Source organism: Leptidea sinapis, chromosome 22, assembly GCF_905404315.1.
Source record: "Leptidea sinapis chromosome 22, ilLepSina1.1, whole genome shotgun sequence".
Taxonomy (NCBI): domain Eukaryota; kingdom Metazoa; phylum Arthropoda; class Insecta; order Lepidoptera; family Pieridae; genus Leptidea; species Leptidea sinapis.
Window position 1 is genome coordinate 7,075,409 of NC_066286.1, and position 17,104 is coordinate 7,092,512.

Here is a 17,104-nt window from a genome sequence, read left to right on the forward strand (position 1 = left end):
TTTCACTTGCATCGGGGTTTTATATAACCATACAACTTTTGCTTTTTAGAAGTGAAACTTCTTTAGAATCGTTCTGATTTGAAACTCGAAGAAATGAAAAAGCGAGATTCAGCCAGCGAGAGAATGAGATAGGAAGCATTATACATTGTTTTAGTATCATGTGATCATAGTTGAAGAAGTTAATATATTCTGACGTCATGCGCTCGTCGTATTACTCTACATAGACACCAGGAGAACATAAATATGGTAGCTGTGATAGTACTGTCTTTCATAGCGGTTGAAGTAATGTGTCATTTTAGTAACATGTACCAGAACTTCATATGCAGTTTAGAGGTACATGCACAATACACATCTTAAAATTATTATACAAGTGCTGACCATCTTGAAGACAAATTTTCTGAAGGTTTCACTACTACGTGTGCTTTTATTTATTTGTTCCAATAGTTACACCAACACCGCATCAATATAAAATGATAATTTAGGGACCTATTTATAAAGGGGTAGAACATCAATTGTACAAGTGTAATTAACATGACAATGTTGAACAAATACATAATATTATGTTAAAGAAATAAAGGGTGAATCAAAAATGATGATGAAAATGACTTAAATAACATTTAAAAAAAAGGAAAAGTAGAAAATCTATAAAGAAAAAATATTTTAGTTAAATAATTAAGAGCTGAATATTTCAATGCAGTTGATTTTTATTTAGTCTTGTTATTAGCCATATGGTAAATATGTATACCTATTACCATTTTTGCAGTGATGTCATTTATTTTAAAATCTCATTGGTCTGTATTGCTGGGGATCGTAAGGTTTACAATTTTAAGACATTCCGGGATATGATACTACCTTGTATAATTTTGTGTAACATTAACACAACATTCATTTTTCGTTTGATCTCCAACGGACAATTACACTATTTACGACATAAGATGATGTAGATTCATCATTAATGATTTTGATGTGGACACGTTTTTTCGGTTTTAAGTATTACTTTATTTACAATACACCAGTTGCCAATACTACCTAAGGGAATTTAAAGAAGTCTTGAGTTATTCTTAGATAAATTTATTTATAAATTCTTAAACGTCTGTGATCATTGAATATTTGCTAGATTTAATTTGGTCCAATATACCATTACCAAAAGCATTAAAAAGGACTGGGCCAAGATCTGAGCCCATCAGCATTCTGTCTTAAAACAAGACTCTAAAAAATTTAATAAATTACCATAAATCCTATAAAATTTTAATTTTGAGAGAAGTATATCGTGGATCGGTCTAGAAAATTCTAAATAAAAACAACCTATCTGTGCTTTGTGGCCAACACCCACAGAAAGATCCGTCACATAGACTAAAAGATTACTGAGAGATGAGAGTAGACTTGCGTCTACACTCTACAGAAACCATTGAAATAGCGTTTTCCAGATGTATGGTTATAGTTGCTGAACCAATAATACTTCAATTTGGATATATTAGCAGAGGTTTGGATTATGATAAAAATCTTATAACTGAAAAAACATAAAATATAAGCTGGGTGGTTGAGATTGGATTAAAAAAAATGTTTTCAATTATTGTACTTTCCATATTTTTGATTTCAAAATTTTAGAACTGTCGCTAAGCTTTTATAGAACGCAGCGATAATATGTGACCATAGCCAAACAAGACGCGGAAAAGTTAAGCAAATTGTGTCTATCAAAACTATTCATTGTCTTTGATTCAGTTCATCTGTAAAAGTTGTACGGAGTGCACGTATATAATGTCCGTAGCTTACAAACTTGGTGATTTAGTTTGGTATGTTAAAAAAATAGTTTTGTTCTATTTTTACAGGTTTCTCAAACTTGACCGTTATGTTTTAATACCTTGGAATTTTGTTTCAGGGCTAAAATGAAGGGTTTCAGCCCTTGGCCCGGCCGGGTGAGTCCAATCTTTTAATATTTCTAAACTTAGTTTTGAAATAACTTATTATGTATAAAATATGTTTATCACTTATGTTGTTAAAGTGAAACTTTACATTAGAGTTTTTCTACTCCTTATGAGATACGATTCAACCGAAAAATGAGCGGGAATTTTTGTTGACTACAGCTATAGATGCTAATCGCTTTTCTTTTAGACCATCTATGTTACAACGTATCTTACTTACATAGCTCTATACTAATTCTACTCTACTACTACTCTATATTATTTGAACATTGTACTTCAAAGTACTAAAGAAATAATACTATTTTTATTTACAAACAATTCTTCTCTTTAGTCTTCTTGACTTTTATTTCTTATTGTAATAAGTGTGTAAGAGACAACATGATAACATCCTGTTGGTAAATATGAAATTTAATGAAGGTTTTTGTATTTTTCAGGTAGCAATTCCAACTCCCGAGCTGAAGCTACCAACTAAGAAGTCATTGAATGTTCAATGCATATATTTCTTTGGAACAAATAACTAGTAAGTTGAAACTATAGTGGCTATATAAAGGTATGGCAAAAACTTGTATAACTTCAAAGGAATTTTACTGATACACTTTAAATTGGGTGTTCTTCAACATAGCTACTAATAGTATAAATGTGAATGTAAGTTTGTTCGCTGTTGTAGTACACTTTCAGGCCTAAACCTCAAATTTTATACAGAGATAGACTAGAGCTTGGAAAAGAAGATAGGCAATCTTTAATTGTGAAAAAAATATGGGTGGAAGTTTGTATGGGAATTCATCAGTATTGGAAATAAAACCATGAACTTTGTATATAGGTACTTGATATAGTAATTTCTAAACATTTGTTCAAGCATTTTTGAAACTTTGATCATAACATCTTACATGAGGATTAAATACGATATTAAAGTTCGTAGCCAAACACTATTAATGAAACTGTCCACAATAACAAGGCATATCCACTGTATCATATAGAGAATGCTGGAGCATGGGAATGAGCAGTTTGTTTGTATATATTAGTTGTAAAGTATCCAAAAAAACGAAAATGTCACCCAAAGTAATTATTCCATGCGGATGAAGTCACAAGTTAAAACTTGTTTTATATAAGCGGGATAGAATAGAAACTAAATAATATACTGAAGTTTTGTTAAGTGGTCCATATTTAAAAAGAGTCAAATAGAGCCCACATACAAAGACAGGCATGGGGCTCACATTATGGTAGGTAATTAACACATTCACTGTGAAACAAAATAAATAAAAATAATAGCTGGGAACCTACTTATGGCTAATATTGATTACATTTTTTGGTACATTTGAATGTTTGAAAATATGTATAAATTTATACTTGTTTTCGTAAGTCGACTATATTGCCAGAGTTGTCGTACAAAGCAACATTGACTCGCCTCAAACGCCGGCAACTTACCAGTGAGCAGTGAATGTGTTAACCCAACCCTCTTCTCACATCATTAAAAATAGGCATCAAGTCAAGCTCTTGTTTATGTACATTTTCCATTTCAAAGTTCATACAACTGTGAGAGTGGTTCGTTGTCCAATTGGAATTTATACAAAACTTTTCTATTCCCATGTGACGTACAACTGGAATAAAATACACTGTTTGTTTTTGTAGATAGATAAATGCAACCCTTAGCCAGGAGCCTTAGCCTTAGGCCTAGCTTAGTAGACTTCAGTTGAAGCTGACTGTCTTAATACAATTCCTTACTTCCATATGTTATACAAAAAAAAACCCTGTGTCTCTGTGATAGATAAAATGCAAACATGTATTTTAACAATACAGTAGTAAGTGGTAGATGACTTTCTTGTTTACAGGCTCATTTTATAGAACAACTAGCTGACCCGACAAACATTGTTCTGTAGATAATAAAAAAATACTGTTTTATAGGAATTTGCCAATAATATTTCAAAACATCAAGTATTCGTAAAAGATGCTCCCTGTTGTTATAATGAAATTGTTTCACAAAAAAACTGCCAAACCATGCGTCAATAAATTCTCTCACAGAAAATATGTCCATACAAAACAAATATTGGAATTAAAAATAATTATGGGTCCCAAATCGAAATAAAAACTATCCTATCTCTCAAGTTGAACCTAACTGCTCTCCATGAAGTAATCCCTATTTAAATCCGTTCATTAGTTTAGGAGTTCATTGCGGACAAACAATGTGTCACGTAATTTATATATATTAAGATATTATCATATAATGTTATAATTGCAAATTCCTTGTAGAATTACTGTCACCTATACATATATAGTATATACACACATTTAACTGCAATGTATGCTTGCAAAACTCCGGATATTGAGGGACTTATGCAGAAAAAAATAGAATTTCATGGTGATGTGAAACCATTTTTAATAAAAAGAGCACTTTAATAATTAAACATAGTATATTAGCTAACAAACATAGTTGCTATAATGAAACACACCATATTTGCTTGTTGTTTTGTGTCTGCAGATTCAAATACTAAATCAGTGGATACTAACTCGCTCATGGACTATAAGTCACCTTATATTCAAATATGTGTGTCACTTCTATTACCAAGTTATTTAGATTTCATGAACCTGAATCTTAATTTACTATCAAACATATATGGGCTTCAGGGCCTAGTAATATTATGACCAGACTTGAGAATATTTGTATGAGTTATTCTAAACACACACACACACACCATATTATTACTAAGGATTTACTAAAAATCAAAGTCAAATAAACTATTCAGATTTTTTACAGGCATAAATTAAGAGCTTTTAAGTGTGAATAGTCTCTATAAATATTTCATTTAAATTACTGAATTTACCATATGTTTGGAAGAACATACATGAAACTCAACAGCCACTCTTTTCAATCAATTAGAGTATTTTACAATGGCTGTAATATACAAAACAAATTAGTTTGGTAAGGTTCTGCACCCAATAAAAATCAAATATAAAATTATATTATCATTAATTGAATGCATCAACCTTTAGAGCTTGAATTCATTGTTTGTGTACGGATGCTTTGTGAACATTATGGCCGTGATTACTGTGATAATTAGTAATATAATTTATAAACTATAACAGGTCGTCCTGGCACCACAAGCAGCACCTGTTCACTAGTAGACACATGGACCAGCTATCATTCCCTTTCCACTTATTGAAATGATGTTGAGTAAAGAGGATTTTTTTAATTTGTCTCGAATTATTCTAGACTATATTTGTATATATTATAGATTAATTGCCAAAAGGCTTAAGGCATTTTATCTTGTTATGGGGCAGTGTAGCCGATATTAATACCACCTTTGTGCTGCAGAAGAGGGCTATTCGCGCTATATATATCCTAGGTCCTAAAGACTTGAGAAAAATTTATAGAAATAAACATTTTGAGTGTTGCTTCTCAATATATTCTTGATAATGTTATGTATGTATCTGAAGCTGTCATTACTATAATGTTAGCTCTAGGAACAGAACTTATAATGCCTACTATTCGCTAAGTCGAGCTACAAAGTCGTATGTGAGACGATGTATATGCTTTTACATCAAGATCCCACAAAATGTTCAAAACAAAAGTATTACGATATTCAAAAGAATCGTTAAAAAACGTTTGTGTGGTAAATGTTACAATAACATAAATGACTTTCTTAACGATTCCACAGATTGGGAATGGAGCGACCACCCTCAGGGTAGTAAATAATAAGTTTAATTGTACAAAATTACTTTGTGAAAATATTTTTTAATCAAAAAAAAAGCCCGCTGAGTTTGTTGCGCCCATTCTTCTCAGATCTGAGGCATTATTTTTGGAATGCGTGGTAGTTTTTGACTTTCAATAAGTGATGTCACATCCTATTTGGATTAAAAATATTTGAATTTTGGATTTGAATCTATATATATATAAGTAAGAGATTTCCATGTATAAAGTCAATCATCACGATATCACTGGAACCATTAGAGTTAAACACTTGAAAATTGGTAGAAATATTCTTGTCACCGAGTAGAGGTCAGCTAAGAAAGGATTTTCCAAAATTCAATCCAAAAGAGTTTTTTTTATTATGAACAGAACAATGTCTGTCGGGTCAGCTAGTTATGTATAATATAGTAAATTCATTATGATAGTCCAAATTATTTATCTTGTTGATGTTCTCGAGTTTATATGTTTATTTATTAGATTTAAATATTTCAATATTTGTTGAAGTCTTATGATATGTATAACAAATTAATTATGCAATCCTTTTGCAATAACGGTTTGCTCTTCGAAACAATGTTTAAGATGAAATTTAAATATTGACAGAAAAATGAACTATTCATTAGATTAACCCCCTTATTCATAATGGTCCGCTAACTTTAAACAGTCCCTTAGGAGTGTTTTTTCTCATTTTGACTTAGGTCAATAGAAGAAGACAGAGTGAGAATTAGCAATTCTTTAAGTTAGCAGACTATTATGAGTAAATGTATCCGCTAGTTTTTATCAAAAATAATATTTCTAATTATTATAACATTTATTTAGTTTTTTTTTTATGATATAGTTTCTATTTATATATTGTGTTGATGTTTTGTTTTTTTTGGAACAAATACCGGTAACAGACATAGGTGATGATTCTTTAATGTGGCTCTAATCAATCATAATTTCATTTATACTTTTTTTTTATACTAAACACACTTTTTAAAATGTCATAAATGATTATCATTGGTGTAATTCTGCTAATTTATACGAAGTGATTTTATTCAATAACTACATTTCATGCGATACTCGAACCCGCGAGATCTCGCGTTCCGTGCGAGCGCTCTTCCGCTGAGCCAACCGTCAGAGTGGCGTCAAGTTCATAAATCTTGATATGTCTTTGTTTTACTCTCAGGTTGGTTACAGGACAGGCACGGAACGCAAGAGGTCGCGGGTTAGAGTCCCGCATCGTTCATACATTTTGTTATTAAATTTAATTTGTGTAATAAATGTAATTGTTGAACAAAATTACTTACAGAATTACACCAATCATAATCATTTATAATATTTTAAATAGCAATGGATTTCCTTTAAATAATTCTAAGTTCTTTTTTCGAAAATGCTGAAAGTGTTTTTTAAACGCGTATGGAATACTTAAGCGAAATAATGTATTTTTAGATTATAAAGTGGTTGCACCCTCCGCTGTAATGCATAATTTATTATTATGTTAATACTACTTGTATTCTGACGAAGACCTGTATAGCCGAGTGGTTAGCGATCCTACCTACTAAGCTAGAGGTCCCGGGTTCGAATCCCGGTAGGTGCAAGCATTTACATGATGAATATGGATGTTTGTTTCCGAGTCATGGATGTTTAAATGTATTTATGTTTGTTTAAGTAAGTATATTGTATTAAATATATCATTGTCTTGTAACCGATAACACAGGCTATATATGCTTAACTTGGGGCAAGATAATTTGTGTAAAGTGTGTCAATATTATTATTATTATTCTGTCGGTACCTACATAGATTATAGACTCGGTAGTTTCCTCTTATATTATGTATAGTATTCTGTATAGGGCCCGTAGTTAGATGTAATAGGGCACAGTCAGGCACATATATTAACATACTAGCTGACCCGGCAAACGTTGTTTTGCCATATATAAATTATTTTTAGAGTTAGACCGTTTCATGGACATTGCAACTTTACTTTATTTTTCTAGAGTAAAAGATTTTATCTAAAGCAAACGTAGCCTACGTTACTCTTATTAACCTACCAATTACCTATAAAATTAAGCTACCTGCCAATAAAGGTCCCGTCAAAATCGGTCCAGCTATTTCAGAGATTAGCTGGAACAAACAGACAGACGACAAAAATTGTAACAAATGTTATATGGTGTATATATAATATAATAATAATGACACACTTTTTACACAAATTATCTTGCCCCAAGTTAAGCATATATAGCCTGTGTTATGAGTTACAAGACAATGATATATTTAATACAATATACTTACTTAAACATACATACATACATATATATTCATATACATGTAGTAAAAAACGATTATTTCAATATGACAAACAGACACTCCAATTTTATATATATGTATAGATTGACAATATAAAAACATTACTTGCACGAAATCCATTTCTAAATGAAAGCCACTATGTATTTAAGTATTATCACGGTAGTTCCGCTCCCATAATATGTATAGTTTTTGCTCCCATATCTTAATATATATAAATAACGTGACACGTTGTTTGTCCGCGATGGACTCCCTAAACTAATGAACGGATTTTAATTGGGATTACTTCAGTTTGGTCCAATTTAAGACATAGGATAGTTTTTATTTCGATTTGGGACCCATAATTATTTTCATTTTCAATATGTCCATAATTTTGCTATGAGAGAATTTAGTGACGCACGTTTTGACAGTTCCGCTGTGAAACAATTTCATTATAACAACAGGGAGCATTTTGACGAAATAATTCTTGATGTTTTGAAATATTATTGGCAAATTCCTATAAAACAGTATTTTTTTTATTATGTACAGAACAACGTATGTCGGGTCAGCTAGTATTGTATATAATTTCTGCTACCATATGTTTAGTTTCTAATCCAATTCAAATTCAAATATTTTTATTCAAAATAGGATGTGACATCACTTATTGAAAGTCAAAAAACTACCACCCATTCCAAAATGAATGCCTCAGACCTGAGAAGAATGGGCGCAACAAACTCAGCGGGCTTTTTTTTTCATCAAATAAATATGTTTACAAAAGAATATTGTACAATTAAACTTATTATTATATAGCCTGAGGGCGGTCACTCCATTCCCAATCTGTGGTATAATTAAGAAAGTCATTTATGTTATAGTAACCTTTACCACACAAACGTTTTTTAACAATTCTTTTGAATAACGTAATACTTTTGTTTTGAACATTTTCTGGGATCTTGTTGTAACAGCATATACATCGCCCCACAAAAGACTTACTAACTCGACTTACCCGAGTCGTAGGCATCATAAGTATATGTCTGTTCCTGGTGTTAACATTATGGTTATGACAGTTTCAAACTGGCAAATTCACTTATGTGCCTATGAACATACATTAATACATACATCAAGAATAAATATAGGAAATATGTATGATTTCTGCTACCATATGTATAGTTTCTGCCATATTCACCGAGATGCTTCGACCAGTACTAGCTTCGGTACTGTAATAATCCAATTTTTTTTTTGTTTAAACTTGTCGAGAATTTCAATCAAGTCTTGTGATCCTTGTACGTTCATGGTAAATCTTTGTGAGTTTGTATTTAAGGCGGATAATATGGACGTCTCTCACCCCACTAGTTTTTCGATTCTGAACTTTCAGCAGATTTTTTATTTACACAACAGAATTACGTAATTATCAAATGAACAGCCAATATGTATAAGCAGAAATCAAGATTTTAATTAGCTAGAGTTATAAAAAATCACAGAAATAACGATACGAAAGCAGATTTTTACAGATATTAATAAACTAGCTGACCCAGCAAACGTTGTATTGCCATCATAGTATCATAATCAACTGTAGTTAATCTACCAACTATAGGTAGCTAAAATCAAGTTTGTCTTTACCTCCTGAGAAAGGTAGACAGATACAAAGATTCTAATTATTTATTCATTTTAAACTTAAATTTTGAAAGAATTTCAATTTGATGTCTGAACGACGGGGGACACATCAAATGAAAAACAAAATTGTTTTTTTTTTTATTATATTCATTTTCCTATTTATTCACCTTTTAAACCTTCTCTGGACTTCCACAAATATTTCAAGATTAAAATTACCCAAATCGGTCCAGCCGCTCTCGAGTTTTAGCGAGACTAACGAACAGCAATTCATTTTTATATATATAGATGAACTGTTAGATGTCAGATACCCCGCCATTTGTATTGACGATAGATTTTGTAGATAGGGGGTTGTGGAAGGTGACTTTGTTAATATAACTACAATGATTCTCATTGGAACTATATGGTACAAAAAAAAAAACTACGTTTAAAAAAACCGACTTCAAAATCTGAATAGTATCAAATAACTAAAAATTTAATTTGATACACCTTTACCTTTAATATTAATAAAATGCTATTATTTATATGCGCTGATAGGTTTTAAGTCGGTGCCAAGCCTAAAAATTATTAAGATTGTCTGGCCACGCGTGTCTGTCCCATTGGGTTGTTTTGTTCTAGACGAAGCTATCTCGCTCAAAGTCACGCGTGGCGAGTGTAGGTACTTACTATTACATTTGGCTTGGCACCGACTTATGTAGGCAATATGTAGCACATACAAATAGTCGTATTTTGTTAATATTAAAGGTAAAGGTGTATTAAATTAAATTCTTAGTTATTTGATACTTTTCAGTTTTTCAAATCAGTTTTTTTTTTATTTTTTAGTGTCAGTTAATAATTATGATAATATATAATCAACCTGAATGAAAACTCCTAATAAAGCCGTACACAAAAAACAATTATATCATGGAGTTAAACAAAAATTTTCATAAAATTTAAGCTACTGAGCTAAACTATGTAATATATATATTTTTTATGTAAAATTACGTAAATCGGATCATAAATCTCAGCTTAATCGGTGTACATATATAAAAAAAACAGATCGAATTGATAATCTCCTCCTTTTTGAAGTCGGTTAAATAAGAAGTTCAACGCTCACGCGGCCGATCAGCTCGATGATAGGCTCTTCTTCGATTTTTTTAAATATATTCCAAAATGTTCGTAAAGATTCGGTAGCCAACTGGTATTTTTATTTCCTCAAAATAATTCCACTTTACACGTTAAGAAAATTGTTTTAGAGTTAAACGATAAATAGTCGCGCCAAAAAGGGAGCCACCATGATCGTGACGTCATAATAACATAAACAAAGAAACGTTAAATGTGCAGTGCAATCCTTATTGATGTTTCTAAAAATAAATATGACCTTTCATAGTCCGTATCGTTTTGGTTATATTGTTTCTGCTGTACTGACGTCACAAAATGGTGGTCGGCGTTTCCGGTCACGTGACATACATAAAGGCATAAAAGGCATTTATTTTCTCATAATTAATTCCTTTCGAATTCTTTTTGATGTCATTTCTACCGCTTCGGAAACAAATGGCGCTCTGAGAGTGAAGAAGCGGCGCAAGAAACTCTCCCTCTCTCTTTCCATCGCTATAAAATAATCACAATCTAGTCCCAGGCTGTCCGATCATTTAGATATTCAGCAGTGGAGTAATAGGATTTACGACAGAGCCATTTTTTTTATAAAACATTTAAATTTATTTACTTATAGATAATGCCTGAACAGTGGCTGGGACTTTGGGTAAATGTATACACTTCTTAAAGCTATTGTACCCTTAAACTATGTATCTTATGAAGCCTACTAGAATTAGTTACAAGCAATCCCTAATTTCTAGTTTTATAATAATGAAAATCACTATTAACAGCAAAAAGGTGACGATTTTTGTGAACGTATATTAAATTTTCATAATTGTACTGACGACAATAAACAGTCATAATATTTATTTCTTTAAATTGAGAGACTGCCTATATCATATCTATCACGTGACATACAGATAAAACAATTAATTTTAATTTGAAAATTTAAATAATTCTTATATTTTTTTTATAACAAATTAGTATTGTATTCGTATTTCTTATGGTAGAAACTCTATAAATAACATACATTCAAAATTGAATTTTGATAGATGAAACTGACCTATTCGTGATCAATTTTGATATGTCAATGTGTGTGTTTTAAGTTTTTACTGAGAAAATTTATACCTCTACTCCCTTATTCATAATAGTCTGCTAACTTAAAGCATTGCTAATTCTCACTCTGTCTTCTTCTATTGACCTAAGTCAGAATGAGAAAAAACACTCCTTAGCGGCTGTTTAAAGTTAGCGGACCATTATGAATAAGGGGGCAAGACTCTAGTCAATAGTGTCTTGTTGTTAGACAACCAATAAAAACAGGCCAGGAATAACAGTTTAGTGTACGTGACAAGCTACGTCTTTTGTGTTAGTATGCGTGCATTTCTCAAAATAGTGGTTAGTTCTAATCACAGCTGTCATAGTCTATCCAGACGTATAAATGATCTAAGTTTTTTTGAATTAGGCAAATTAGGAATCTTAGCGGAATTAACACATTAGAAAAACTAATAACGTTTGAAATAATGTGTGCGTTAGATAGTCTGTAATTTAAAAGTATTTTCTTTGACGCGACACATAATGTAACACTTTTAAAGGGATTAAACCGCGTATAATTGTAACTGTGTTTTTGTGTTAAAGTTACATTTTATTACTGTGATTGAGGGGAGTTGAAATAGTATTTCTCATAGTTGTCATTATGAAGTTTAGGCGCCATTTGTTGCCTCGGAAAATGTAGCTTTTAGGCAAAAACTAATTTAAAAACACAATGTTTTTAAAAACTAATCCTTTAAAAACTGTCTTATTTAAATAATAGTTTAATATTAATGTTATGGGTCTCGCAAAATATGTGAGCAGCTATGAGAAGGACGGGAGAGGCCCCTTTTTCAATGTCAGCATAACGAAATTAATCGGGAATCTCAAACAGTTCGTGATAGATACACGAAACTATTGTTTTCCTACATTTCCACTTATTTTCGTCACTTAAGTAAAAACCTCCGTATTAAACCGACTTACCATTAATTATAATTTCATAATAATAAAACCTTTAAAGTAGATCTTAGGCCTCCAACGCTCTTGTGATTCCTCTGGTGTTTGCAAGAGAATGTGGGCGGCGGTGATCACCTAAGACCAGGGGACCCGTACGCTCGTTTGTACTCCTATTCCATAAAAAAAATGTAAAAAGTTACAAAACACAGCACAGTATTTAAACTGCCTTTTTTTAATTTTCTTGATTTTTAAAACATCGGTCACTGCCGCTCGTGAGACCCTGCTGTAAAAGCCACACTGGCGTGGCCGTCGTTCGTACCTACTTACGTTTTCGCAATCGGGAGGGGTGGTGAGCACTTACCAACAAGCGATACGTACAATCTTATACAATTAAACGCGCACAGTTTTGAAATCTCGAAAACGACTCTTCGGCGGTTGGATATAAACAAATAACTCTTCGGGACCCTTAGAGGATTTATTTCTTCTTTTTCATCGCGTGCCTCTCCAACTATCGAAGGTTGGCAGTAGGCTTCGTAAACTCTATTTTGTTTTTCGCGAGGTGAAATAGTTCTGATACACTCGCGATTCATGTCCACTCTCGGATGTTGCGCAGCCAAGACTTTTTTCTGCGACCTACGCATCTTCTTCCGGCAACGTTCTAGGAGTTCATGCCTCTCGTGCCTAATCAAAATATTATTTTCCCGACTTCCCTTATCTTGATGGTTTGCATGATTTGTCGTTTTTGTGACCCTGTGAGTCCAATTAATTTCCCCTGTGAGGCCCACATTTCGAAAACTTCTATACTGAGGTCTTCTTTAATGCTCTCTAATTTTATAAGGATTTATTTGACCCGAATTTGATATTCTTCATTTGTAAGCATTGATACTTTGCAGTATTTTGAAGATTTTCATAATAGCATTTGTCCACAGCGCGTGGATAGAAGAGCACAATATAAAGCCATACCAGGAGCACAAGGAACAGCTGGTGAAGTCGTGCAAGACCATTGCATTCAAGGAGGCCGTGGCTCAGATTGAAGAATACATTGTCAACCCTGAGGTGAGCAGCTGATAAAAGTCCATATACACCCTACTGATTCAATTACTTGCAGATTAGACATTTCATCTTCTGGATACGGGCGCAGAGTGAGACGTGATCGAAGTAGTAACGCATTATGCTACGCCATACGTTGTTTTGTATTGTGTTACGACTAACATCCCATTGGCGCTGTTTCATGGGCAGGAGAATCGCGTGCTTGTCCTATCACTCACTACTTTTTTTTTATGAAACTAAGGGACAAGACGAGCAGGACGTTCAGCTGATGGTAATTCATACGCCCTGCCCATTACAATGCAGTGCCGCTCAGGACTCTTGAAACCCCCAAAAATTCTGAGCGAACCTTGAGACAAGATGTTAAGTCTCATTTGCCCAGTAATTTCACTAGCTACGGCGCCCTTCAGACCGCAACACAGTAATGCTTACACATTACAACTTCACGGCAGAAATAGGCGTCGTTGTGGTTCTCATAATCTAGCCGGCATCCTGTGCAAAGGAGCCTCCCACTGGTAAAATAACTAAACTTTAATAATAGCCGCACATATACTTATTCTGAATTTAAATGAATATGATTTTTGTATGTGTGTGTTGCAAATATTATGACCGCGCATTGAGGATGGGATAGGCCGCCATCTTAGTGACGTCAGGTCCAGGCGGTCTCGTCAAAATCATATTGACAACTCGTTACTGATGTTGCGCAGACGTTAATATGACATGGTTCTGTCCCCGTTTCAACGCTCGCGGGGCTATATACAGAGTGTAATTGTTAAGTGTGACCAGGCGATTATTCCGTAACAGTTACAGTAATCAGTAAGATGACATAAATAACTTTTTAAAATCGAACGAGTAGTATTCAAAGTTTTGATATTAAACACTTCACGTACGCGTACAGCAATTATTATGCGGACTGTTGCGAAGAGCTGTATGACCCCGATTTCTGTTGCCAAATGGTGGATCTCACCACGGACTTAAATATCATCCTAAACAATTGAATTTCTCCTTTCCTCCTTAAGGTACCTCCTCTATCTCTACCTAAGGCTACCTCCAATCAAACAATTGACTGAAGTTACCTGCGCGATTTTTCAGCACAGTTCGCAACACCTTAAATAAATCCCGTATACTTCAATCCAATCAATCTAAATAGTGTGGCTACTTACCATCAGGTACCCTCGTCTTATATAAAAAAAAAAATTGAGGGTAGAATAAAAACTTGACTGACTGCGCATATAACATAGTATCATTGGTGGGGGTGATGTTGGTTAAATCGTGAAGTCCTTTAATTTTTTTTTCTTCATAGAAATTCGGTGACCTCGACGAGCATATGCGTAATCCCGAGAAGGACTTTGATAAACTGAAAGATGATATCGAAAAACCAGATGGAGACGAACCTGCCGTAGATGCCGTAACTCCCGAGGTCAAGAAAGAGAAGAAAAGCGCCACACCAAAGGTAACACCGTCGATAAGCGCTTGACATGGCTTTATATATGCTGGATGTATGGAGGGTATGTTGCCATAGTAAAAAATGTAAACTTAGAAAATAGGGTAAGACAGTCCTTTTTTTCGAAAATATGGGACGAGACGAGTAGGACGTTCAGCTGATGGTAATTGATTCGCCTTGCCCATTACAAGGCAGTGCCGCTCAAGATGCTTGTTAACCCCAAAAATCTGAGTGGCACTACAATTGCGCTCGTCACCTTGAGACATAACATGTTAAGTCTCATTTGCTCTGTAATTTCACTAGCTACGGCTACTAGCGCCCTTCATAATTGAATCACAATAATGCTTACACATTACTTCTTCACGTCAGAAAAAGGCGTCGTTGTATTACCCATAATCTAGACGGCCTGTGCAAAGGAGTCTCACACAGGTCTAAGTAAAATTAAATGAACGAATTATATAACCAATTTATATCTTTCGAATTGCTGTTTGAAATTAAAGAAAAAAAAAGGGAATTTGTGAATTGCGGTTTAATATTAAAAAAAAAAAGCCAACATCACGCGGTGTTCCCAAGCGGTCACCCATCTAAGTACTGACCGCGCCCGACGTTGCTTAACTTCGGTGATCGGACGAGAACCGGTGTATTCAACGTGGTATGGACGTTGGCGACGATCTGTTTAAAAATAGCCTTATTAACTCTACCGTGTATTCCGACTAATGTCACACTGTAATATAATTTTCTACTTTCTACTACTCTACTTTTATATTTTGTCATGTATACAGCCACAATCACTAATATAAGTCTATAGCATAAAAAAGGATTGTTTACTGTACTGTAATATCGCCAAAAAAGCACAGTTGTTTTGGTGCCACAGACAACTAAATCTAGGTATGGTTCATACAAATATTAGGTAATACTTGGTACATAATATATTACATACATAATATTTAACCGACTTCAACAGGGAAGAGGTTCTCAATTCGAATGTATGTACACCGATTACTCGGAGATTTATGTTCCGATTTCCGTGATTCTTCTTTAGTTCGAGGCGGAATAGATGCCATTTGGTACCATAAAAAATTTACATAGCTTCACCCAGTACTTTTCATTTTATGAAAATTTTTGTTTACGTGGATCGTGGAAGATTAATGTATGCGACACATTGTATAACTAGATCAAAAGACGCTCGTGGCATCATTAATTGCTACGATGTTCGACTGCGGCTCAAAACAACAAACGCCACTCTTGTTTTTCGACCCTCATTATACAACTGTTACATTAGTCTATAGAAAAAGTAAAACGTGAGAAGATTACCAACAAAAAATAATAATTTAAAGATTCAAGGGAGTCTCCTATCACTCCTACACAACATTTTTTTTATTTTTATGGAAAAGGAGGACAAACGAGCTTACGAGTCACCTGGTGTTAAGTGATCACCATTTCCCACATTCTCGTGCAACACTAGAGGTATCACAAGAGCGTTGCCGGCCTTTAAGGAAGGTGTACGCACTTTTTTGAATATTCCTATATCCTTATATTATATTACTACTTATCTTTTAATGTGTTCCTGGAATACATACCTACTAAAAATTCTCTCTTACATCAATCTGACTATAAGTGAGAACTATTAGACAAACGTGGTTTAATTAATACAAATAAATAAAATTGAACTGTCTATTAATTGTCGTATAAAATTAACAGCTTTTTAAACACTATGTTTAATACCCTACCAAAAGTTAATTGAATCACCAGTGGAGGCTCCGTTACACAGGGTGCTAGATTATGGGTACCACAACGGTGTCTATTTCTACCGTGAAGCATCAATGTGTAAACGTTACTTTGTTTCGGTCTGGGCGCCGTAGCTAGTGAAATTACTAGCCAAATAATACTTAACATCTTATGTCTAAAGGTGACGAGCGCAATTGTAGTGCCGCTCAGAATTTTTAGGTTTTTCAATAATCCATAGCGGAACTGCATTGTAATGGGCAGGGCGTATCAATTTCCATCAGCTGAACGCCTTGCTCGTCTCTCGTGCCTTATTTTCAAGAAAAATGGCATTGCAATATTTTGACATTAGTATAA

General features: G+C 33.6%; 1 protein-coding gene and 1 non-coding gene across 3 annotated transcripts in view; one reads left to right on the top strand and one right to left on the bottom strand.

Moving 5' to 3' along the window:
• The first annotated feature begins 1,730 nt into the window (after positions 1-1,730).
• LOC126970826 (cytokine-like nuclear factor N-PAC) overlaps positions 1,731-17,104 on the top strand; it is an 86,829-nt gene continuing 71,455 nt past the window's right edge. The window contains exons 1-5 of one of the 2 annotated variants that reach the window (XM_050816962.1): positions 1,731-1,793; positions 1,880-1,916; positions 2,357-2,442; positions 13,461-13,587; positions 14,882-15,031. In XM_050816962.1, coding sequence (XP_050672919.1) covers positions 1,759-1,793; positions 1,880-1,916; positions 2,357-2,442; positions 13,461-13,587; positions 14,882-15,031 — 435 coding nt within the window. In that variant the 5' untranslated portion in view covers positions 1,731-1,758. The remainder of the gene's footprint in view (positions 1,794-1,879; positions 1,917-2,356; positions 2,443-13,460; positions 13,588-14,881; positions 15,032-17,104) is intronic. The other variant, XM_050816963.1, reaches the window with a different exon arrangement.
• Positions 15,570-15,688, bottom strand: LOC126971062 (5S ribosomal RNA). Its single transcript, XR_007730808.1, has one exon. It is a non-coding gene; the product is annotated as a 5S ribosomal RNA (ribosomal RNA).